The sequence below is a fragment of the Podarcis melisellensis genome (assembly GCF_964234715.1).
Source record: "Podarcis melisellensis genome assembly, chromosome: 1".
NCBI classification, from domain to species: domain Eukaryota; kingdom Metazoa; phylum Chordata; class Lepidosauria; order Squamata; family Lacertidae; genus Podarcis; species Podarcis melisellensis.
The window spans coordinates 69349322-69376291 of record NC_138528.1 but is presented as its reverse complement, the minus strand read 5'-3'; the positions used below and the strand labels follow the sequence as shown (position 1 = coordinate 69376291).

Sequence of the window (26970 nt, the reverse complement as noted above, 5' to 3'; positions counted from 1 at the left end):
AATAAGGGACAATGTAGCATTTGAAGTATCTCAAGGGGACATTGTGATGTTCTGTAATAAGAGGCATCCCTTAAAGTTATTGGATTCTGGTAAAACTATCCTTTGCCCAGTATTTATCATCTTTACCAGGAGTGTCGTGTGTGTGTGTGTGTGTGTGTGTGTAGATAAGTCCCACAAAACACCTGAGGATCCTTGTTCCTACTTGATGACAGTGTTTATGTGCCATCATTTCCTCCTTGCTCCCCATTTAAATATTTCTGTTACATTTAAATCAACAAGGAATCATATAGCACCTGAAACACATTTTATTATGGCAATTCTTTTAGTCTCTTCAGATTCACCATAATAAATTGATTTTACTGCATTAGGTTAACACGGCTTCTCCTCTGGAATTTGCTCTGATTGTATCCCACCTACCTTCAAGAAATTCCATGGCATTCACAACTGAATTCATGCAGGATTTTCACCAGCCTTGAGAAGTAAGTTAAGCTATCAGATGAGTTGCCAAAGTCAACCATGACTGGATGGAGGGATTGCTCTGGGTGGCTCACCCACTAACTCAACACCTTCTGGGATAACCAGAGACTGATATTTCTATTTGCTGTCTGTAGTCATGTATAGTCTTGCACGCCACCCCAATCTCTGAGTGGTGTGAGTTTCCAGGTGTGTACTCAGGGTTTGTATTTCCTTCGGAAATGAGGCACATCCTATGGTCTTTATTATATATGGTTTGTTTACATATACATATAATGTGAGCCTGTGATGGAGGAGTTCATAGTGTCAACCCTAAGAAGGCCTTGATTCTCTCATAGCCACAGCCTTGGATTCCTGCAGAAATCAAGCATGGCTCTCTCTCTCTCTTTCTTTGCCTTTCCAGCCTACAGCTTTTTGCATATCATTTTTATTAGTTTTACATTGATACTTTCCATTAAAATATCTCCTCATATGATATTATATTATACATTTTGGCTTTTTAGGGCCCTGACTTCCTTCAAACCTTCCTTATGATTTTCTATCTTTCATTTCAAATTTCTGCATTTTCACTATCTAACCATTGCTTTAAAATCAAAAACATTAAAACATCATACTTTCTTATTCTTATCGGCAGTGGTTTTTGTACCTTTCCTTACAAAGCTTCCTGCAATCCTACCAACCTATTTAATTGAATACCATTGTCTTTCAAATAATCTCCAAATTTAGTCCAGTCCTCGATGAACTTTTGGTCCCACTGTTCTCGGATTCTTCCCTTCATTTTAGCCAGTTCCGCATACTCAATTGCCATTCTTCCTTTGTCGGTAATTCCTCTTGTTTCCACTTGTCAGCCTACAGCTTTTTGCACCCAGCCTCTAGCTCACAGCTCTTCAAAAACTCAACTCTGCCTCTGTCTTTCTAACTTACCTGCAAGTGTCCCTGTATAGGGAAGCTTTTTAAGGTTTAAGTTTTTACTATGCTTTTATATGTGATGGAAGCCATCCAAGTCAGATGGGTTGGGTACAAATTATTATTATTATTATTATTATTATTATTATTATTATTATTATTATTATTATTATTATTCTCCTTAGTGGCTTGTCACCCAGGCTATCACCTCCCCTGGAGGCTAGTCTGGCTCTTTCAGGAGAGGCATTTGGCTTTGTGGAGAATCATGAACATGAATGGTCCCATATAAATAATAACAACAAGATCAGGTTTGTTTTACATGAAATAAATGCAGTGCTTTGACATGTTAAGCATGTGAAGTATTTCCACTATGTTGTCATTTGGAGCAATGAAAGCAATGTCTCTGGTTGTGGCTCTCATGTTACTGAGTTCAGCATTCTTTGGGCTGGCCAGTTAGTGGCTTAGATTTTTTTTTTTAATTAAAGTGCTGCAAGTCAAGCACTAGAATTAAAAACAAACAGAACCGCACAGGGGTTTGTGGCTCATTTGCATATATACAGAAAACAGGATTAGAAGTGTGCTTTTTGTCAAAAACAAAACACAGCTAAACCATTGAACAAGTTACTCTGGGGCTGGTGCTTCATTTCAGCTAATACGCAGAGGACATCATTATTACATGTCCATCTGAAGGTAGCATTTGAAAGATCTAGGGATTATGTTATTGGCCAGAGAAAAGTGATGGGGGGGGGGGAAGGAAGATGGAGCTGTATCTGTGGAAACGAGCATAAATAACAAAGAAATGCTGCAGCAGGAGTTACATCTCTCCTATCCATGGCTGCACATTTGTACAAACACTTGAAAGCTCCTCAGCATAATCCTATTGTCTGCCACCGTCATCTTGTATTGCCAGAGAAACAGCTGAAATCATGTGCCAGACATTGGCACAGAACATATGAATCGCAGCTCGGGGAGAATCCCCTGCTCTTGAAAAGACAGTGGTACATTCCTTCAATTGTGAACCTCTACTAAATTGGTTGCTGTGCATTTAATTCTAGTCCCACTGTTCAGGGCTTATAGGTGTTGTACAGCATCTTTCCAGTCGGACAGGATTTTCAGAGGCAGGTGTCTCTGTCTCTCCCCTTCCTTCTTTTTAAAAGGAACTCTTTTCAGCCATTCTTTCGATTAGACAATCGGAGAGACTGCAGGGAGTAGGCAAGCTCTCAGCTGCAAAGAATGGATGGTGTCAGTGGCAACAGGACGATGTCTTACAGTCGGTGGAGTTATGACAGGTACTGTGTTTTGCAGCCTTTGACATCACCCCTCCTTACTAGGTAGACAAAATTCGGCAAGACGATTCCTAAACTTACTGTTGCCTTCTCATTAGAAAAGCTTCACAGCCTTTGCCCTATTAAAATCAGTGTTTACTTTTGAGGCGTCAGACCGGCACTTTCCTTCATAACCATTTGGTGTTCGCTTGAACTGACAATGTTATCAACTTGCTGTTTGTTTCCCTCCTTATCCCAAATGACAGCCGGCTTCCCCCCACAAGTCCGCTGTAACGTTGAAGGTGGGAAAGTTCAGAGAAATATACTCAGTTTCTCTTTTGAGGTGTCTCTTGCTTATTAAATCTGCCCTGGCACGTCTTTTGCAGAAATGGTGTCCCCAGAACTGAGCATAAGGAAAGACCTGTGTGGTTAATTAGTGGCTTAGAAGTGGTGCCATAAAGTTCCATTAGAAATTAGCAGGAGATGTTCTGTAGGTAAATGTGGGGTGATGTGTCAGGTAAAGGGAAAATCGGGGCAGATTTCCTGCTGAGAACTCTGCAAAATGTTCACAAAGCATTTAGATGGAGGGGGAAAGGCTCACTGTGATGCACCTGCTACATCTTGCAACAAGCAGCTATTTTTCTCCCTCTGTCCTCCTCCCCCTTATTATATTCCCCCAATATAAAATTAGAGAATTAGAATTAGAGAATTGGTGCAATGGCAGCTCTACAAGTAACCAAACGAAAGGTTTAAGTTCCTTTTCCCTAACTGCATCTAGAACATTGGATTCTTATGTTTGTGTTTGTTGTGCTTGTTGTTCCTTAATAACTGTTGACTGATGAATCACAAAAAGGTAATTTCTGAAAAATCTTAAGTACCGCCCACCAGGCCACAGAAATCCTCCTGTGTGTTCAAGCTGCAGTGTGTGCTTCGTAAGGTAAATGATAGTCACACAGCAACAGGAAGAAAACATTGAACTAACATTGTGTGCTGTTAGAAGACGTGGAGGAGAGTGTATCAGAGCCAACCATCTCAGTCTATGTTTTCCATCATGCCCTGTTCTGTGATGCACTTGGTGCCTTTTGATAGATGGCAGGTGTGTGACAGCTGAAACACACTAAAGGTGACTGAAATAGTTCCTGCCTAGCAATAGAATTTAATTTCACTACTTCATGTCTTCTTATAATAGGACAGGCTAGTGGGGGAAAGGAAAAAAAAGGATGGATCTTATATGGACAACACTTTTTTCAGCTCCCATGTTTTGGTTCTATAGGATAGGGCCTCCTCTGCTTTGGTTTCCAGGCGCATTGTGTGTGTGTGTGTGTGTGTGTGTGTGTGTGACACAGGGGTTAAGAAATGTTATGCAAGTTCACATATTGCTTCATATATCCTGAATGGCTAATACTGTTAAGTTGAGAAATGGTGCAGAGGTGTCTCTCGCTTATTAAACCTGCCCTGGCACTTCTGTGCTACTTGACAAGTGCAAAATAGATGGATTCTCTCTAGTGTTCAAAGTAGCTTTCTGCCAGTGGCCGTAACTATGGAAGTCATAACATGTTGCATCTTGGATGATCTCTTATAGCAAAACGCTTTAACAGAAGATGAATGGCTGCAGGTTCCGTGCTTGGTAAAGCATCACTTGGGCTGGCAGTTCATATTCTCATGGGGATACTTTAATTTGCTTATATGCAGGGTCACAAGTTTGTTTTCTCCTATTTCTTTGTTTAGAAAGTCATCAAGCTGGAGAGAATGGTGTATACACCTCAGTATATACCATATGGGGTGGTCTAGGGTGGTCTTCAACTAAACAGTTCTGCTAGCTCAAGGACTTTTAGCTATGCAATAGAACTTCACTACCTCCTCCTCTCTTCACACCCCCTGCACACCCAGTAAACCTACTCCAGAGTGTTGAGGGACCCCCAGATATATTTAGAGATTGCACAGGCAGAGAAGTGGGTAGAGAAATTCCAATGCATAGCTGTTTAGCTGGAGACAGCCGACAAGATAGAAAATTGACCGTTTATGATCAACAGTATACCGTCTATGTTTGATTTGTGCGCAAGCCTTTCCCCAAACACAATAGTTTCATGCAGATTGTAAATGGTCAACTGAATTAATCTTGTCTGGCCTCTGGTGGCTCAATCAAAAATGTTTTCAAGTGTTAAGAAATAGAGACTATGTACCTTCATGTTCTATGATAATACATAAATGCATGGTTTTCTTTCTAATTACATGAAACCCTTACTGTTTACTAGGGACAAGTTGATTGTGGAGCTTACCACTCCTGGCTTCCCAACCTCTGTCTAGATCAGGGATCAGCAAACTTTTTCAGCAGGGGCCGGTCCACTGTCCCTCAGACCTTGTGGGGGGGCAGACTATATTTTTTTTGGGGGGGGAATGAATGATTTCCTATGCCCAACAAATAACCCAGAGTTGCATTTTAAGTAAAAGCACACATTCTACTCATGTAAAAACATGCTGATTCCTGGACTGTCCACGGGCCGGATTTAGAAGACCAAAGGGCCGGATCTGTCCCCTGGGCCTTAGTTTGCCTACCCATGGTCTGGAACATAGAGTAGTACTCAGGTTGGCTGTCTATGATGTGAAGCATGACTGCACTTTCTCTATTTTTGATACTCTGTTCAAAAGTAGCACATTAAATGAAGCCAAATAGAAATTATTATTATTATTATTATTATTATTATTATTATTATTATTATTATTATTTCCCCAGCCACTCTGGGCAGCTCCCAACAGAATATTAAAAATACAATAAAACATCAACCAGTAAAAACTTCCCCAAACAGGGCTGCCTTCAGATGTCTTCTAAAAGTCAGAGAGTTCTTTATTCCCTTGACATCTGGTGGGAGGGTGTTCCACAGGGCGGGTGCCACTACTAAGAAGGTCCTCTGCCTGGTTCCCTGTAACCTCACTTCTCACAGTAAGGGAACTGCCAGAAGGCCTTGGCGCTGGATCTCAGTGTCCGGGCTGAACGATGGGGGTGGAGACTCTCCTTCAGCTATACTGGGCCGAGGCCATTTAGGGCTTTAAAGGTCAGTACCAGCACTGAATTGTGCTTGGGGACATACTGGAAGCCTATGTAGGTCTTTCAGGACTGGTGTTATATGGTCTTGGCAGCCATATAACATAATCAGGAGGTGAGGGTGGGGAGGCTAAAAGTCTGTGTGCTAGAAGAAGAAGAAGAAGAAGAAGAAGAAGAAGAAGAAGAAGAAGAAGAAGAAGAAGAAGAGGAGGAGGAGGAGTTTGGATTTGATATCCCGCTTTATCATTACCCTAAGAAGTCTCAAAGTGGCTAACATTCTCCTTTCTCTTCCTCCCCCACAACAAACACTCTGTGAGGTGAGTGGGGCTGAGAGACTTCAAAGAAGTGTGACTAGCCCAAGGTCACCCAGCAGCTGCATGTGGAGGAGCGGAGATGCGAACCCGGTTTACCAGATTACGAGTCTACCGCCCTTAACCACTACACCACACTGGCACCACACAGAACTGTTTAGCTGGATACTGCCCACAATACCAGAGACTGCCAAGGCCAGAAATTCTACAAGTAGCTTTACCTCTCCCTGGCAGTAGTAAAACTAGAAAAATAAAATAAAAATTTGCCACCCTGTTGTAAAACCTTAATCTGATGCCTGTGAAGGCCGCCTCACTGTCTAATGGTAGGGATCCATTCAAACTGTCTCAATCTTCACATTGACAATAGACCTGGCTGAGGCACTAACTTGGACAGCAGCAGCTCCTGAGACTACCTTCCTCTCTCCCAGTTTGCTAGTGACTTGACACATACCTCTTCACTATTTCTAAGCCTGCCATCTCAATTGCTGAGTAATTTTACTTACTCTGTGCTGGTCTATTTTCCAAGACTCTTTCTAGAACTGCTGGAACTTTGTTGTTGTTGTTTTTTAGTTGTTTAGTCATATCCGACTCTTCATGACCCCATGGACCAGAGCACGCCAGGCACTCCTGTCTTCCACTGCCTCCTCAGTTTGGTCAAACTCATGCTGGTAGCTTCGAGAACATTATCCGACCATCTCGTCCTCTGTCGTCCCCTTCTCCTTGTGCCCTCCCAACATCAGGGTCTTTTCCAGGGAGTCTTCTCTTCTCATGAGGTGGCCAAAGTATTGGAGCCTCAGCTTCACGATCTGTCCTTCCAGTGAGCACTCAGGGCTGATTTCCTTAAGAATGGATAGGTTTGAGCTTCTTGCAGTCCATGGGACTCTCAAGAGTCTCCTCCAGCACCATAATTCAAAAGCATCAATTCTTCGGCGATCAGCCTTCTTTATGGTCCAGCTCTCACTTCCATACATCACTACTGGGAAAACCATGGCTTTAACTATATGGACCTTTGTCAGCAAGGTGATGTCTCTACTTTTTAAGATGCTGCCTAGGTTTGTCATTGCTTTTCTCCCAATAAGCAGGCGTCTTTTAATTTCGTGACTGCTGTCACCATCTGCAGTGATCAGGGAGCCCAAGAAAGTAAAATCTCTCACTGCCTCCATTTCTTCCCCTTCTATTTGCTGGGGGTGATGGGCCCAGTGGCCATGATCTTCGGTTTTTTTATGTTGAGCTTCAGACTATATTTTGCGCTCTCCTCTTTCACCCTCATTAAAAGGTTCTTTAATTCCTCCTCACTTTCTGCCATTAAGGTTGTGTCATCTGCATACTTCTCTGCAAATATGCTGCAGGCTGCCACAGATATAGTTGAAAACTGTGTGGGGTAAGGTGCCTTGGAGGTGATTCAAAATCTTCTCCTCATGACGCCCCAAATCTGAAACAGTTCCTGACTGATAATAGTTTTGTTTATGATGCTGGTATAAAGGAGATAAAATAACTTATTTCTTGTTCGGACATTGCTTTTCCTATCAATTTTCTCAACCACCCTTTCCATTTTAATTTGCGTCTTATCACATGTGGTATCCTGAATTTTTTGGTTTTCTATCAGTAGGTCTAAAGTAAGACACATCAAAATCAGCTAAAAATGGTTGGAAAGAGAATGGCATAAGCTGTAATAGGGCCAGTGTTTGTGCTCTTCAGAGGCTTGGAATCAGCTTTGCTGATCTGAACTAGAATTGTGATATGATCATAGACTTTGTTAAATCTGTGATTTTCCAACTTGGGTATACCTGAAATGTAAATGACAGCTAATTGCTAAATCAGTACAACTGATCAGACAATCAGAATGCTGTGAACATTTTTTTCCCTTTAAAAAAGATCACATTTCTTCCTCTACCAGCCAGATGAAATGTAACATTACAGTACTAGTGTCAAATTGATGCAGTTGCATTCCTATCACTTTTCTACTGAATAGCTTTTTCATTTGCAATAACCAGGGATGCAATTTTCATCCATATCTTATATCAGTTTCCTTCAGATGCTTCCTGTATTCAAAATGTAGTGTTTTGAATTTTTTTAACCAATTAAATTGGATGGTTTTGTAACGTATTCAAATATGCTGGAACCTTTTTTTTTTTTTAAAAAAAAACTATCTTTAGTCACTGTAGATTTATATTTATCAAACACTTTTTTGGCTGCAGTTTTTAAATTACTTTTTTAAAGAGCCATGTCACTGAAATCTGTAGGTCTACTTTGTGATTGTGTGCGAGAAGTGAACAAGGCAAGGCTTGAATAACTGGTGCAAAAGTGAAAGCAGCTTTGAAATGTACATTCTCAAAGGCAGAGATAGGTTGTTAGCTTCATTCAGTCATGGCCTTTAGAATTCAAGTCATAGCTTTTCATTCACCAGCAGTAGTGTTGAAAAGGTGAACCTCGATTATTGCCAGCTCATGACAACAACATTTTGTTGCCAAGGGTACAGAAAGCAAAGGAACCATTCATTATCAGCTTGATTCAAATACAAGTAGTTAATAAACTATGGACCATTGCCCAGGATTGCTAATTCCAGCAACAGTAATACTGTTGACTGTTTACTGACGCAAACTGATTTCACACATGCCACTTAAAGCACATTGGAGTTGCTCTCCTGCTGTTGGAGTGCTTGTAACCCAGTGGCAGAACACATGCTTTGCGTAATAAAAGATCCCATTTTCAACCCCTGCCATCTCCAGGTATAGCTAAGAAAGACTTCTGTTTGAAACTGCAGAGAGTCTCTGCCAGTCAGTGCAAACAATACTGAACTGGATGGATGGACAGACTTGGCAAAAGGCAACTCCTTATGTGTGAAATGTAGGATAACCAGCCTCATATAACCAACATTCTTAAGTCTAATTAATGCATGAAGGGGTTAATACCACAGAGTAAGCTGTCCTGCCAGGCTTATCTATGTCCACTTATCTTCACCTTGAGAGGAACCAGGTAATCAAACCTTTGTTCTCCTCCAGATGATGTGAGAAGATCAGCTTCTGAAGATCTGCAGGTATAGGGTGGTATATAAATTCAATAAATAACGAAATGATAATAATAATTATAGAAGAGATTTGAGCTGGTTGCTCCAGCTTAGCTGCATAGCTCTCACAAGCCACCCTTGAGTGCCTATACCAATGAATTAGGAACTTGACCACTTTGTAGCTAAGCCCAGGTTTTCTGCCTGTGAAACTTTTCTGAAGTGCTTGAACCTGACCTTTGAAGGGTTTGTAAGTAAACCATTTTTCAACTTACCAAATATGTGATCTTTTCCTACACTGGAGGAAGAAGGAAACTTTGGAAAGAAACCTTTTGAACTCACTTTAAAGGGCACATTTTAATGTTTTACAGCCTATATTTCCATGCTTTACTTCCACATAGCATGTTTTGCGATTTTAAATCTCTGCTGGGGTTCTCTTACTTGCCCCAAACTTGGATCTTGGCACCAAGGAATTCTCCTTTATATATTTTATTTCCTGAACCAACATGAAAGATAGAAAGAGACTTTCTCTTTAGAAAATAAAACAAATAGGTGGATCTCACTAGTGGTTGGTGCCACGGTCTGGTTTACGGCTGGGGACATCGGGACCGGGGGCAAGATGGCGGGGTGGGATTCCAGAAGCCAGGAGTCAGAAAGCCAAGAGTCCAAGGGTCAGAGAGCTGGGAGTCAAGAAGCCACGGGTCCGAGGGTCAGGAAGCAAGGAGTCAAACGCAGCAAGGCAGAGAATGTGTTGCTGTGGCAAAGAGCTGAAGTGAAATGCTGACCTCATCTTCCTTCCCAGCTCTTGCCACCAGGTGTTGTGAGTTTCCAATCAGCCTCACCTGTGCAGCCGCCCCTTGCCTCTCCAGAACAAACTTAGGAAGGCCCCAGTCCTGCAAAGTCCTATTGGTCACAGGGCCTGGCTCCTACACGCACACCTGACAGTTGGTGACTGGTGGGTCAGAAGGCAGGAAGGCCAACTGCAGATGGAGCCAAAAACAATGACAGACAGTGTCAATTAATTCTAGTTTTGTCTCCCTCCTCCTCCTCCCCCCTGAGTTCTTCAGGGGCAATGCTAAGACTAAGATGGAGGAGTAAAATGACTACCAGGACCACCCTCTGGACTGGTTGTAAGTAAGAAGGCATAGAGGTGGGAGGTAACCGAGTTTGGTGAATTAGTGCCCCATTTGGCCCAGTGGACCAGCCTTCATTGCTAGAACAAGCCAACTTTGTCCAGGACGCAGAGAGATAGAATGAAGTGGTGGAGACAACCATCACACCTGTATCTATGTCACTTCCTTGGCCAGTGCAAGGTAGAAGTCAAGGTACAGGCTTTCACTGAATTTTTGAAGGGCTGGATTGGGTCCAACCCTGGAAGCTAAAATGTAAAAAACACCTGCCTGCTGGATCAGGCCAGTAGCCCATCTAGTCCAGCATCCTGTCCTTACAGGAATGTTATTATTCCTTTTCAATAATAATGACAACAATATATTTTTTAATCTAGGCGTTTCCCCCTTGTTGAATTTCCCTTTGCAATGTCTGATGGCAAGTCCTTAACTCTGCCCTTACTAGTCAATAAGACATGTGCAGATTTGTCCCATGCCTAGAAAGCATGGGTCTGAGTGGTTTCGCCTTTGCCCACCGCTTTCGCCCAGAAAACCCACTTTCTAGCACTATATTGGAATAAACGGCAATTTGCTGAATTGCCATTTGTTTGGATTCAGCGCTAACCTGCAGGTTTTTCCAGGAGAAAGCAGTGTGGCCTTGCACCAGAGTCGGAGCACTATGACCAGCTGCCGTAGCCGTGGAAGTCGCCCAGTATCTAATCAAAATCCTGTGGGAAAAGTACAGAAAGTAAGGCTTTGTTTGCTCACCTGAGAGACTGTTTTGCTACTGAATTAAAAAAGGAAAAGGTAACTCTTGGTACCTTCATGCTATTACTGTGTTAGTCCTTCTGTACCTCTCTCCAGATTCCTCTGTGATGTTTTATCCTTCCCCAATTTCCTTCCTTCATTTCCTCACTCATTCGTCTGCCACTATTTTTCACACAAGAGCCATTTGATCAGCAGCATAATGCTAACAAAATGCAAGAGTAATCACCCACAGCATTTCAGGTACATCAGAGGATGGGTTTTTGAATATATGATACATCCTTCTGCAGATTAGCTTGTTTTGTTCAGGTTTCTCCTACACAGGGAGATGGCACTGAGCAACGGATTGTGCTGTCCTCTGAATTAAATGTGTGCTGTTCCCAAAGTATATTAACTGGAAGCAGGCCAAGGAAATACAAAATGTACATGACTGCATAGCCATTTCCTGAAACAATATTCCCTTCTGGCAAGGTACAGATGCTGTCATAGCGAGGCACAGAAAGTACCTGCTTGATTTCCATTGCTCTTCATTTCCTCTTTAAAATAGTATACATTTTTAAACTGAAGAATGGCTAAGAAACATTTTTTAACCAGAAATGTTTCGGTGAAGTGCTGCTGTGTTTAAATAATTGCAAACTGTTTCTTCTCACCTTTGATTAATGTGACAATTGTAACATCAAAAATAGTTGCAGTTCATCAAACACAAGAGTCAATGAAAACAGTAATGAAGGTTTGTATAATTCCCACCATCTTCTGAAGTATGGAATGTGGACCAATGCGAGAGGGTCTTTTCAGTGGCTACCCCAGGGCTCTGAAATGTGTTTCCCGAAGGCAGGGTTTGTCAACATGCAACCTTGTGTGCATGTTATGATTTTCTGAGAAAGTGCTGTGGGTACCAGTCACAAAATGGCTGTCATGGCATAAAACAACCTGTTCAACAAGTTTATTGTTTTAGCCAAAGCTCATGACAAACTAGTACTAGGCAATAGTATTAATAAAATAACACAGAGCATACATTCATTGTATAAAAATCCATAATATATATAAAAGACTTTGCCAAGCTCCTGAGCATTAAAACAGTTTCCATTGTGCATCTCTGACAACTCTGATTCTCATATCATTTTGCCTTTTTTAAATCCAATTTGCCAGCACCCATGATGTAAGAGAGATGTTGACAAAATCAATAACATACATTAAAAAACCCAAACCAACATATAATTCAATAACACGGTAAAGTAACAAAATAAAGAGGATGGATCTTCTTTTTAATCAGTGTTTCACTTCCAGGTGTGATTTTTTACTCTACTCTCCCTGCTGTTAAGACAGTACTTCTAATTTACTGCGTCTATTTACCTTAGATGTCTTAATGATGATGTTTCTTATTTGCTTTTAACAATCTTCTCTACTCATTTTACTGAGGAATAGATAATAAACCCTCAAGTACGGAAGGCTGCAATCCTATAACACTGTGAGTACATCTCATAGAACTCAGATACAGTGGTTACAGACACTTAAGGTTACATACGCTTCAGGTTACACACTCCGCCAACCCAGAAATAGTGCTTCAGGTTAAGAACTTTGCTTCAGGATAAGAACAGAAATCGTGCTCCGGTGGCGCGGCGGCAGCAGAAGGCCCCGTTAGCTAAAGTGGTGCTTCAGGTTAAGAACAGTTTCAAGTTAAGAACGGACCTCCAGAACGAATTAAGTACTTAACCCGCGGTACCACTGTACTTGAAATGGAATAAGATAAATAACTTGTGACAACCAGATGGGATGCTGTGCCACAATGGGAGGAGGCAAGTAAGTGTGAAAGCAACAAGCATCACCAGTACTGGGACATAGACTTGGGCTGGGCACTGCTAAGTGGGGAATGTGCCCTTGCAGCATCTACCACTTCAGGTTGCTGCCTCCCTCTGCCTATTGTCGTTGAGCATAGGAAGTGTATTTTGCCAGACAGCTATGCAGCTTCCATGATACCTTTTGCCAAGCTGAGACGGGGCTTGAGGACACCCATAACAGAGAGCAATGCTTGCTGCTCTTATGTATAGTTTGTCTCTGAGATGCATTTTGCCTGAGATTGCTATCCTTGGCGAGTGGGAGCATCGAGACTTTCTAATGAGCTATGTTCATGAAAATAGATGAGAATCTATCTTGTAACAACAATATAACCCTGAAACTTAATCTCCGTTGTTGGAATTGAATGGCTCGAACAGGAATGGTTTTGTAACTCTCCACCTGTCTGATGTGATCAGGAAATCTTACATGGATTCAGGAGTCACATTTTCTGCTTAGTTATCTATGAAAGCATAATGCACTGATATGTAAGAGCTGTTAGCGTGCTTCTTCCCCAACAGCATGCTACAAAGCTGCGGTATATGAATTGCAACAAGCTGTGTGTCTTGCAACCCAGAGACACTTAAGCATTTCTCATGCCTGGTCATTAGCATTATGAGGCAGCGTGGTGGGGTGTGTGGATAAGCAACCCATCCTTAAAGCTACCACAGGAAGGCAGAAGATCTGGACTGTGGATTATGCCCAGTGAATCAAACTATTTTCAGGATTCAAAATTTTAAGATGATGATAAGAATATTTTATTTACTTTCACCACAATTTTGTTCAAAACTAAAAATAATGAGTGAGAAATGAATTTGCAAAGAAAAACAGCTTGGTCCCTGGAATCTGGATCTATATCCATTATTGACTACCAGTGTTAGCAAATGCCAAATTATAAAAATGGGTGCTTCTAGCACACCATATTTTCTTCAAACAAGCACATATATTTTTATTGGAGTTATAATGTAAAATGATTGTTTGAATCAACAAACAGTATTAGAACTGGGAATGCATTTTCACTTCTTTCAGGTTTCCTTCAATTGTCATTTATTTTATGAATTAATTTATTAGCTTGTTATGCATGCCTGGAGTCTCATTCATACTTCATGGTTACAGTGTTGCATCACTGGAATATAATCTGAAATAAGTGAAGATACTATTTAAAATGGTGATTTGATATGTTGCTGAGCTGACGAACATGATCCCATATTTAAGTACCTCATTGGAAACATATTGAAAGGCAAAGTCTAACTGGCATAATTAGTTCATACAATTTCCATAATGTACATGTTATTTGCTTGAACATAATATTTGCCATGAAAGCTAATGGATATACATTTCCTGCCCACAAATATGATAAACCTTGCCTGAGTTTTACAAAAATTATCAGAGCCTGGAAATAGAGATTCGAAATGCTTTTGTGATATTAAAGCAGTTTTATGATTTATATCTACCTGCGCTTATGAAATACAGATGATAATGTTCATGAAGATACGGATTATGTTTCCATGACTTTTTACAACAAGCACATCAGACTGAGCTCTCCAAAGATCAGAGGCTTTCCATAGCATACTTATCACTGTCCCCCAATATACAACCCCCCAATAATTAGAAAACCCTGTACTTGAAAATGGGTAGAAAGAAAATCTCCTGAATCCGGAAAGAGAAAGACTGCTGAACCTATAGCTGAATAAAACGTTGATAACAGACACTCCCAATGGTGGCCCTGCTATGGTCCTCTACTTCAGGGGATAAGGTAGGGGATTAAGAGTTCAATTGCCCTTGGGGCAAGTTCCAGATTACCAGCCAGAAGCATTTGTGCAAGACAGCCTGTTATGCCAGTATCTCTCTGCCTCAAGGCTATTGCATCGCTCAGAATCCCTGTTGGAACCCCAGTCTGCCCTGCTTTCGTTGGAGGCAACAACTGCTAAAGTAGGCTGGGTCTTTTTAAACAAGGAGGCTTCTCTTGTGAATGTTGGAGCTAGGCTCAGTCTAAGGATGACTGTTGCTGAAGCAATATTAGAGCTCTCCTCTTAAGGTGTATCCAGCCTGAACCTATGGGGAGCTGTCCAGGGTACCAGCCTTGCATCTATATTACTGAGACAATTGCTCAAAACAGAACACCTTGGGCCAATTTCCCTAAATCTGGCTCGAGTGGAAGTCTGTATAAGCTAATAGCACTTGTATATTTATTACAAGGCTAATACAATGGTACCTTGGGATGCGAACGGGATCCGTTCCGGAGCCCCGTTCGCATCCTGAACAGAACGTAAGACACGACAGTGTGTCTGCGCATGTGCGGGTCGCGTTTTGCCGCTTCTGTGCATATGCGTGACATTTTGACCGTCTGCGCATGCGTGAGTGGCAAAACCTGGAAGTTACTCCATTACTTCCAGGTCACCGTGGAGCACAACCCGAAAGCGCTCAACCTGAAGCGTATGACTATATTAACTGAGAAAGAAGAAAACAAAGGAAATGGGCAGTCCCTTTTTCCTAGAGTCTAGTCCCTAGGTGTAGGGATGTGGGTGGCTCTGTGGTCTAAACCACAGAGCCTAGGGCTTACTGTTCAGAAGGTCGGTGGTTCAAATCCCTGCGCCGGGGTGAGCGCCCGTTGCTCGGCCCCTGCTCCCGCCAACCTAGCAGTTCGAAAGCATGTCAAAGTGCAAGTAGATAAATAGGTACTGGTGGGAAGGTAAACGGTGTTTCCGTGCACTGCTCTGGTTTGCCAGAGTCATGCTGGCCACATGACCGGGAAAACGTCTGTGGACAAACGTCGGCTCTCTCGGCCAGTAAAGCGAGATGAGCGCAGCAACCCCAGAGTCGTTCGCCACTGGGCTTAATGGTCAGGGGTCCCTTTAGCTTTAGGGCCTAGATGTATGTAAGCTAAGAGAGGCTTCATCTTTGGCCTCTTTTGTGCCCACACATCTAGAAGGGATAGGTCTTCCTTTGCCCTTTTCCTGTTCCTGTGACTTGGGTATAATAACTCCTCCTCCTCTGATCCAGATCCACACATATTCCTGCATACGTGATCAGCCTAGCAGCCACTAAGCCACAGCAGATGGCCTAGCCTTGGGGTTTGTGTGTGATAGTTTTGCAAGTCCCTGTTCAAAGAATAGCATAGTTTCAGTCATATTGTAATTGATGCAACGGATGGAGAGAACGAAGAGACTTCTTGAAAAGGATTAGCTTTTTATAAAACAGTAAAGAACAAGTTAGATGTGTATTCCTGCCCTGGAACGTGGGAGCACATGCACTCAAATTACCAAACAAAGTGGAGATATATGCAAATGGCATATGAAATGAGGCATTGCTAAAGAATCGGTTCCTATATAATTTAACTTCTTTCCAAACTGAAGACTTTGGTCTGTTACAAATATTGATGATAAGGAGATATCAGCCATTGGAACAAGGCTTTTTGTATAACACAGTACAAATATCTTTGGCAAAACGGTAATTTGATCCCTCTCTCACAATCAAATCCCCATAGATCGTCCTTAATGAGAACCTTGCTTTATTGGCCCTCAGGGTGCAATTATGTAAGCATTATTTCTTGTACCAGCGTTATTGGATTACTCATAGTCCGAAAAACATATCTTAAATTTCAAACCTGTGCTGACCATTGCATTTATCTGCCAACTCTGAAAAATGCCCTCAAATCTTGAGTTGAGAGAGACAAAGAGCGAGATCTCAGTCTCTAGTAGAACCTTGGTAATCATCAAGAGGATTGAAATGTTGCCTTAACAGAACAGGGGTATTTCTATATATATAAATAAACTCATTAAACAAATGTCCTCCGTCCCAGTAGGCTGATTATACAGCTCCTATTTATTAGCTGAATGTTGTTGGATTTTTTTTTACAAGCCTGGCTTTGCATCCCCAATGGCCCTTTGCTTCTTTTCTTTTCTTTCCTTTCCATTATGTGTGTGTGTGTACACAAGCACATATATGGATCCTCTTGATAACTGGAAAGTGCATATATAGGGAAGAGGAAAACCTCCTTGCTTGGAGTTGCCAGCAAAAAACAAAAACAAAACTCACCTGGAAAATATAATAGTTGTTTTTCTTAACCTCATTGCTTCAGATTAGTGAGAACTTCAGTTCAATAGTGTGTGTGTGTGTGTTGTTTTCAGAAAGCTCAAATAAATTGGATGTCGATCACTGATAAATCATTTTGTTTAATATGAAGCACCACTGTCTTCCCATCCCCACTTCCAATATGTCACCATGAGCACCCCAAAGTGTTTGTTTGTATGGATGTACAATCTGCCTTTGGGATGTGGGTGGCACTGTGGGTTAAACCACAGAGTCTAGGACTTGCCGATCAGAAGGTTGGAGGTTCGAATCCCCACAACGGGGTGAGCTCCCGTTGCTCAGTCACTGCTCCTGCCAACCTAGCAGTTCGAAAGCACATCAAAGTGCAAGTAGATAAACAGGCGGGAAGGTAAATGGCCTTTCCGTGCGCTGATCTGGTTCACCAGAAGCGGCTTAGTCATGCTGGCCACATGACCCAGAAGCTGTATGGTGGCTCCCTTGGCCAATAAAGCGAGATGAGTGCTGCAACCCCAGAGCCGGCCACGACTGGACCTAATGGTCAGGGGTCCTTTTACCTTTACCTTTACAATCTGTCTTTATAATGAGGACCAAACTAGATGTGATGGGAATGGGCATGTTTATTTGTATTTCATACATTTGCCCCATTCACATCTCAGCTAGTATTTGCTAGTCAAATTGGAAACAGTTAAATGTTTCCCTGAAAGGAGGCATACTCTGGGTCATGTTCTTGGGTTCATCTACTCAGTTCACATAGGGCATTGGCCAGACTTGATAGGCTACACTACTACACTATTGCCTGGATAAACTGAGAGGCTGCTCAAAAGAGCATGGCCACCACTCCCTTGTGACTACTCATTGCGGGAAAAGCTTAGGTAGTGGTATGCAAGCTGTCACTCAAGAAAGCTAATTCACCATTCCTGATCTTGTTATCAAGGAACTCCCTGATAAGCCTCCAAGCTACCGCGGGGTTACCCTGGAACAACACTTGAGAATTGCTGGTCTGAATCAGGGATTGGGACCTGAATCCAGTGGGCAGACAGGATCTTTTTCTCCCCACCACCATGGACCATGTTGGGCAGGTGGGTGGAGCCACCAACCTGTCAATCACCTGACATCACAGTGACATCAGATGACCTATTTATCGCACAGTGCTGCACATGCTGGGCACTCTAAATGGTAAGCAATCTTCAGTGTTCCAATAAGCACATGGGTGCAGCCTTCCAGCAATGCCAGAAACAGAATATCCTGTTTTGTGATGTATTGGCCAAAGGAAGTAGTTTGCTGCTGCTCTTTCAAGTCTTAAGCATGAGCACTTAGTTGATATACACCTAAACTGTGGGGCTCTCTCTCTTCCTAGCATTTTTCCCTGCTTGGGGAAATGGAATAGAGGTGTTGGGGGGGGGGAATGGAACTTCATTTTCCAAACTAGTATTAACTGGACTGCCTCCAAAGCATGTCACTCTGACTGGAAAGTGCCTTTTGACAGCATATTTGGCAGGCCTCAGATATGAGCAAGTACTATGGGCTTGATGATTAGTTATTTATGAATCATAGATTTGTTACCAAGGCAACAGCCCTTGGCTCCGACTAGGAAATGTTGATCTTATGCCAGAGCCTTCAAGAAGGATTCAAATGGCTCCCATATACCGCTTCTTAAACCGTAATCTTTGCTCAAGATGCCAGGGTGCTATAGTGAAAGAATAAAGAAGATAATGGGAAGCAATGAGGGATACACACACACACACACACACACACACACACACACACACACACACACCAGTTTATAACTTGCAGATAAGGGTTGTGAGCATTGTGGAACTATTATTGCAAGAAAATGCTACTCTGAATGCCCTCTAGTGTCCTCCAGGAGAAACTGGAAGCTTCTTGTCATTTCAGAGTTGCTGCTTAGAAGGTTTCTCATAGAGTTTTTACAGAACAACAAATAGCCATGTTTTTAGTGCACCATACACAGATGAGATGTGAGCAAAACAAAAGCTGACTGTCAGGCTCTGATTAGTACACAGTCAAGATAAGGTTAGCCTCTTTTGTTTTAGCACTGTGAAACGGTATTTAGAAATAAGAAGGCACTCTAAGCAGGTTAGATGCTCCATGTGACTAGAATAAGCAGCAGCACTTTCCGTCTGCATTTAGCTTCTCAGCACACACACATGGTAAAACCTCTGTCCTAGAAATGGCTGCATGAAAAACCCAGGCTTCTACATAAGTAGAGATGAGGGGAGAAGCATGTGGCCAGTTACCTCAGGGATGGAAGTCTGTGACCCTTCAGATGTTGTTGGACTACAGCTCACATCAGCACTGACCACTGGCCATGCTGGCTGGGGCTGATGGGGGTTGGAATCCAGTAACATCTGGTAGGGCCACAGGTTCCTCATTCCTGATCTTTCTAACTGGAGAAGCCAGAGAGTGAACATGGGACCTTCTACATAGCGCAAGAGGGGAATGTGGGTAGTTTTAGATGGCTTTTGTCTGAGCTTGTATCCCTTTGTGCTGGTGAGGGTGCTGAATTGACAGCCACACTGTGTCTGTACACCAGCATGGCCCTGATCTTGCCACACACAAACACCAGCCCTATATCTCAAATATCTTTAGCCTTTATATATATCTTGGAAGCCACCCAGAGTGGCTGGGGCAACCCAGCCAGATGAGCAGGGTACCAACAACAACAACAACTATTATTATTATTATTATTATTATTATTATTATTATTATTATTCAGACTTTGACACAGATATGGTCAACCACATACTAAATCCTTGCACAGATGACAACACAAAGTTTAGGTCCAGTCTTCACAGTCATTCAAAGACTTCAAAAGGTGCACTTTTGAGATATCACTGTTCAATAGTACATAGGCACTTAGTCACATCACTTAGGTGCCAACTCCCTGGGGCCCTGGGTACCCAAGCACCCACAAAATTCCCCATGAAAGGGCCAGGCATCCACAAATTTTGGTGTGAGGGCTATGCACATTGCATGACACCCACAGCCCTGGACACCCATGTTTGTGTGGGGCCAAGTTGGTACTCCTGCCATGTCACATGTAGAGCACAATGAATGGAAGTGGCTGCAAGTTGTGGGTCAGCCTAAGTAAATGGTATTCCTGTGCTGGAAGGCCCTGGAAGGCTTATACAGCAGTGGTGGAAGTCAGAAGTGAGTGACCGAGGGCTGCCATTTTAATTTCCCACAATGCCTCAGAAATATGGTATGTTAAGGGCATTGTGGTAAATCACCTATGGACTCTTTGAGAGACTTCAGTCTTTCTGTGCTGAGAAGCACAAGAGTTTTAAAGGTTTTTGGTTTTTTTGTTTTCTAATTTTTAATTTTTTTGTTCTCTCTCTCTTCTTTTCTCCACTTTTTATTTTCTTTCTTTTATCACTTTATTTCTTTATAAATGAAAATCTTTCAATAAAATATCAGTATCTCTCAAAACAACAACAACAACAAGAGTTCCAGAAGTTTATTTGCTTTTTACAAATGAACTTTGAGAATCCAAGGAATCCTTTCTTAAACAACTGGATGAATTGACAATTCTCAAAACTTTATGTAAACCAAAATCTATGTCAGAACTGCTTGCAACATTCCTTCAATATAATCCTTGGCCAAAGAGGAAATTGATGTAGGGGGAAGCCATGCCTGACTAATGCTGCAGAAGGAATGCTTTGAGTCTAATAGATTGGAAAATTGTTCCTGACCCATCCATCTTTATGTAATGATTACCTGGGCAATGCTGACAAGGTTACTCTCTTCCTGGGTTATCTGTCAAGCAAATACTGGAACTGTAAGCTAATAAGAGCCCTGGGCAGCACCAACTTAATGTACCTGACTTTTAAAGTTTGGCAGAAATGAACTATTGTGATGGGCAATTCAAGGGTTTATTTTCCCTTCATGCCTGCCCCCATCTTCTGTATGTGAGATTGCAAACTGGCTGTTGTGCTTCCAGCAATTCACCTCTAACACGGGATTTTACTAAAGATAAAATAAAATATGACATCTTTGCTAAATTATAGCTTTCCACACACACACAAAAATTTGCAAGATTGTTTAGGGACTCAACTTGAAAGGAACATGTGTTATATTAGAGGGGAAACTTATGGCAAGAATGAAAGGAAGAATGAATCTCATAAGGATTTTTTAAAAAAACATATTTTTATTAAAGATTTCTTGGTTTACAAAAGTACGTGCAATGTCTCTTTTTTCAAGTTACATTTTTCTACAGATCAGTTTCATTTGTTGATGTTGAAGCTGCAACAACACCAGCAATTCTGTATGTATTTGACCCCTGTATCTCTCTGCCTCTCTCTCAAGATTTGCTTTTTGTAGGTATCTTGATCTTATTTTGGTGTTTGAAATTGGATATATAGGCTCAACAGTGATCCAGATTTTCCCCATAAACATCATGCAGCTTAAGGGGTCACTCCCTCTGAATGAGCAGGTGCATAAATTGGGGGTACTCTTAGATGCATGTCTGTCATTAGAGATCCAAAAGACCTCTGTGACTAGGAGTGCAGTTTCCCAGTCTTGCCTGGTATGCCAGCAACAACCATATTTGGCTTGGGATACCTTGGCCACTGTAGTCCATGCAGTGGTAGCCTTGAGACTGGATTGCTGCAATGCAATCTCTGTGAGGCTGCACTTGGACCTAGTTCCAAAGCTCTAGCTGGTGCAGAATGGAGTGGCTGGGCTGCTGATGGGGGTGGATGGCTGACAGCATCTCTGCTGGGAAAACATCTGCAATGATACCAAGACACCTTGAAGGTTCTTGTGTTGATATTCAAAGACCAGAACAACTTGGGCTGAAAATTCTTTAAGTGCTTTGTGCACCCTTAGATCGCATCCCAATCACTGTGGGATCTGAAGGAGTGCTGTTAGTTGTCCCCTGTACTACAGAGAACTGACTGGCCTTAACTGGAAGTTGGTCATTTAGTGCCATTGATCTCATGCTGTGGCATACTCTTCCAACAGAGATTCAGCAGGTATTCTCAATTTTAACTTTGAGGCATCTCTAGGCAATTCTTTTGTGCTGATAGTCCTTAGCAGTTGTTTAATTTTTGATTTGTCTGTTGCCTGAATGAGTCTCTGCATTTTTATTTTTGATTTTAAATGGTGTTTTATAGTGCACACCACCTTGATATATTTTATGATAGGGCAATATAGAAGTGCTTTTATAAATAAACAATATGTAGAATCCAGCCACCCTATTTTAACATTATCCACATTGTGCATTTGATTGAAGCATTTATTTTTAGATCTGTGGTATCCAGGTGAATCTCTAAAGAATAGCTACAATTAGTGCTACAGATTGGTTTTCTCCTATGGTGAACATTTTAGGGAAATAACTCAGAAAAGATGGAAGACATGGTGGTGACCATGGAAGCAGAAAATAAAAATGACCTCTCCTCTCACTCCCCACCCCTCTTTGTGGTGGTAGATCTCTCCCTGCCTGATGACAGGGCTGGCAATAGATAGGTAGATGATAGATAGATAGATAGATAGATGATAGATAGATAGATAGATAGATAGATAGATAGATAGATGATAGATAGGCAAATCATTTGAAGGATTATTCATGAAAGATGCATGTTTTACCCATAGTACCACTTCACATTTCAAATCCCCTTTTTATACACAACAGCGGTGCTGTTTTCCCAGAGTAGGGTTGGAGAAGTATTTTGTTTGGTCTTGATTTATCAGTAGAGTCACCTAATTTGCATTCCCTGGACTAAAACACAGACCAGAGCATTATTATCCTTTGGATGTTGCACTTCTCTTAATTTTGTGGTACAGTTCATAGCTGTTTTAAAATGCACACTTTTGGATAAAATATGTTTAGAAATGGATGCATTGAGATAAAAGATGTATTACTTTGGGATGAAATATGTGTTAGCGTGTGTATCAGATTAATGCAGAAATGGGTCCTAACAGACCAGATAAACCTATGTGAAACTGACATATACTGGAAATAGGCTAAACCTCTCCCCCTGTGAGTCAGAAGCATATCCAATGGAATTTGATGGGCTTTGTGCCAAGAAAGAGTGCCTGGGATTGCAGCCTTAAGTTACTGTATTTCCCCCTCTGCCTAAACAGTTACTGTAATGCTTTGCAAATGTGTGCTAGTTAAGAGCAGTTTCAGACATATCTGCTTGCAAAGCAAACATTGATATTAATCGCATAACATTTCCCTCATTTTCCTCCCTGGCAGCACTCATTAGTCTTCTGCTACTTGACATCGCTTTAGCAAAAACCTTTGTATGCCAAGCCAGCATCATTTGTTGGAGAGAATGAGATGCATCACAGGATGTAACAAGACACAGCTTACAGTATATAGTGCAACAGAATATTCTATATGGAAGGGGAAGGGGTTGTATCACATTTCAATCAGGGCTTTCCATGGCTGTGCATTTGGAATTCTAAACAGTCTCATATTACAGAAAGAAGAATGCAAAAGTATTGTTATGAGTTTGTGGGTGCTAGGTAAAGGTAAAGGGACCCCTGACCATTAGGTCCAGTTGTGGCTGACTCTGGGGTTGCGGCGCACATCTCGCTTTATTGGCCGAGGGAGCCGGCGTACAGCTTCCGGGTCATGTGGCCAGCATGACTAAGCCGCTTCTGGTGAACCAGAGCAACGCACGGAAATGCTGTTTACCTTCCTGCTGGAGCGGTACCTATTTATCTACTTGCACTTTGATGTGCTTTTGAACTGCTAGGTTGGCAGGAGCAGGGACCGAGCAATGGGAGCTCACCCTGTCGCAGGGATTCGAACCGCCAACCTTCTGATCGTCAAGTCTTAGGCTGTGTGGTTTAACCCACAATTCCTGGAACCAGTAAATGTTAGAACTTAATCAAGACTTGGAGGGCTTAAACTGGGGCCAGATCTGTGTGAATCAAGTCATGTACTAGACACTTCTAGTTCCCTGAAATCAGGAAGTGTCAAAAGCTAATTAAGCCAGGCTAAGCTTCTTGTGTGAGGTGATAGCCTGGGTGATGAGCCATTAAGTAAACAATGGATCAGAGGAACTCAGTGTGAGAAAGCAAATATGTGGGGCCCCTCCCTCAACAGATAAAGGTTTAGAGTAGAGAATTGGCAGCAACGTGAGTGAGAAGATTGGGTTAGGAAGGAGGTATGGGTGAAACAAAGTATCAGGCAAAGCACAATGTCTGACGTCTTTTTGAATTCAGGGCATCAGCTATGGGAGAAGCAAGACCCTCTTGGGGTGAATATGCTGTGAACCCTTCCATTGTTGGCTCAGACTGTATATACCATATGTGTAAATAAGCCATATATCATCAAGACATTACAGTCTCTGCTGTGCCTCATTTCCTAAAGGAAACATGGACCCTGGGTAATCCACCTGGAATGCCTGGAATCTTGCACCACTCAGAGATCGGGGTGTCATCCAACAGTATCATAAAATTTTATATATGGATGTTTTATGGTGTTTTATCATGGTCTCTACTTGTAATGCCTAATAAAAGTATGGCGAAGTAAGTAAGCAAGCAACCAACGGTATCATTAGGCTACTAATTCAGTCTTGCCCCAGAAAAAAAGAATGCTACATTCAGTATTCTTTTTGTGTCTCTGTTGAGCGCTTTATTGTGGAAGAGCAATGAGAACTGATAACTAAAACAAGATTATGCACCTACTGATGTGTGCAGTGATGAGAAACCATATGTGGCTCTGTATATTAATGTTCATAACTTGCTTGATTCCAGAATAGGCTTATTGCCTTCACCAAAGTAGAAGACCCAGCCTGCCAGAACTATTGTCTTCCATTCTCTTCATGTGCTTTGTTGATTTCAAATCTATGAAATTCTGTTAAGGAACTTAGGAACCAAGGAAGCCTCTTTACATTGGCTTATCTAGCTGAGCGGCAATGACTCTCTCCAGCCTTTCAGTCAGGAATCCTTCCCAGCCCTGCCTGGAGATGCTGGATGACCTTACTAGTTCAGACGGGCAAGGAGTTATCTTCCAAGGCTGGTTTTGTTTTGTTTTTGCACCTTGTTTCTAGGTTCAAAGGACCTATGGTTTTGCTCATCTTTTCAATTGACACCCTATAACCATATTTGATTCAAGTGGGCTCATAACTGTAGCTCAAGGGCACAGGGCCTCTGCATTTGGCCACCTTTTGACAGCCCAAGAGTTTTATTCTTATTACAATCCAGTTTTCACAGTGATTCCTGTGACATCAACCCAACAGATAAGGTAGAAAGTCAGAGAAGAGAAAATCACTGAGAGATAGCCAGTGGCGTAGCGTGGGGAGTGCAGGGGGGGCTGGCCACACCGGGCGCAACATCTGGGAGGGGGCGCGCTCGCACTCACAGTGCTAAAATCAGTGCTAAAATCCACGGGTTAGGGGGCGCAAATTACTTGCCTTGCCCCGGGTGTTGACAACCCACGCTACGCCACTGGAGATAGCTACCCCCTAATGCAATTCTCTGGTTATGTCAACAGTTAAGAACCAAAGTGAAGGCTTATCATGGTACCAGTTTGCCTGAGATTCTCTGAGGCAGGTTGCCTCACTTCTTGTGGCCCCCAGACAACAGGAAAGCAAGCGACAGCCAATGCCACTTGCTTCTGTCACTGGCCACAAAAAAAGATCAAGAAAAACAAGTTAGATAAAATTGCTATAAACTGTTTTGATGATTCAGAGGTTTAATTTGAAATTAGGCTAGATTTAAGCTCAGTGTCTCTGGTATCCTCTTTGTCGTACACCATGGATGTCAGCTGATATCATGGATGTCTGTTCTGTATTATTTTATTAATATGATTGCTACAAATTTGTTATAGCCTTTGGCTAGGACATTAAACTTACCGATTGATTGATTGATTGATTGATTGATTGATTGATTGACTGATTGACTGACTTTGTCAGTTGCCTGATCCTTCAGACTAGAAATGTCAAGAGTTGAGCCTGGGTCAATTTGCAGGCAAAATATATGCACCCCTAGTATGCTGTGGTTTCACACTTGCATGCTCCTCTCTGCTGCCAGGCAGTATACATGTGCCATGTTCGTATGGGGTTTTTTGAGTATGTGTGTTAAAGTATAGTTTTATTATTATTATTATTATTATTATTATTATTATTATTATTATTATTATTATTTAATTTTTAATGATTTTTAATGCACACTTAAGAGTCCCATGGTATGCAAGAAACCACTCCTGACCTCTTCTCCCACTGCCCCTTTCAAATTAATCTAAACATACCTGCTTTATTAATTAGAGGAATAACTAGGAGTAGGGATGAAGATATTGGCAGAACCATGCTCATTAATTTTCAGGGTTAAATCTGAGCACTTACCTTGGTTTTATGGATAACTTATCCAAAGGGTAGGGAAACTACCAGAAGCATCTCAGGGAGAACATCTGAATTCAATTAGAACAGACAATTCATCTAGACAATTAGATGAGCTAGCATTTTAAACGTATCTCTGTTGTAAGAATGCATTAAAGATCTCTCCCCGCAGGTATCTCTTAAATACTAAAGACAGATAAGGAACTGCTTAGTTGCACTATCTTAGAAACAATAACATTCTTTTAGAAGAGCAGGTATACCAATTGCTGTAAAATTAATGAACATTTTAGATTCAGTTCAGAATCCTTTTTCTTCACTTGTTACAGGTTGGTAGATTTATTGCCCTCTAGTGGTACTCATGCATCATATGGAATTGGTTGTGGGGAGATTTGCTGTGTTTCTGGTGCTTTATAATGAAGACATTGACTTTGCTGCCTCCAAGTGTTGTAACAGCGGTTTTCATACCTGTTCCCCTTGCTAGTTGAATAAAATGCCACATAGAGAGGTACATATGTTCTGTTCAGTATAAATGTCAGTGAAAAGAATGGCATTTGCTGGGCAGTACTGGAAGAAAGGGGTGCATGGGATGTTAAGGGAGGGGTAGTACTTCTGGTGGGGGACATGTTGTGTTCCTTCTGGGGAAGTTTGTCCACCTTTGTCCCCCATCCAGCCCTCAGTTCTCCCCTGTGGCTCCCAGAAGGTGTCTGCATGCAATAGTGGCCACACCTTGGGAATGGCTTTGACTGGCCAGCAAAACCAGGCGAGGGTAACTGATGGGTCTTCTCCCCCCCCCCCAAGAATATTTATTAAGGCTTTCAATAATAATACAATAATATTCAAAAAGTAAAAAAAACAAAAATAATAACAAAAATACAAAAATAAAAATAATTTAAAAA

General features: G+C 41.8%; 1 protein-coding gene across 2 annotated transcripts in view; it reads left to right on the top strand.

The window, feature by feature from the left end:
* Positions 1-2417: 2417 nt before the first annotated feature.
* TUB (TUB bipartite transcription factor) overlaps positions 2418-26970 on the top strand; it is a 120016-nt gene continuing 95463 nt past the window's right edge. Inside the window, exon 1 of one of the 2 annotated variants that reach the window (XM_081918520.1) lies at positions 2418-2669. In XM_081918520.1, the coding sequence (XP_081774646.1) occupies positions 2614-2669 (56 nt within the window). In that variant the 5' untranslated portion in view covers positions 2418-2613. The remainder of the gene's footprint in view (positions 2670-26970) is intronic. The other variant, XM_081918518.1, reaches the window with a different exon arrangement.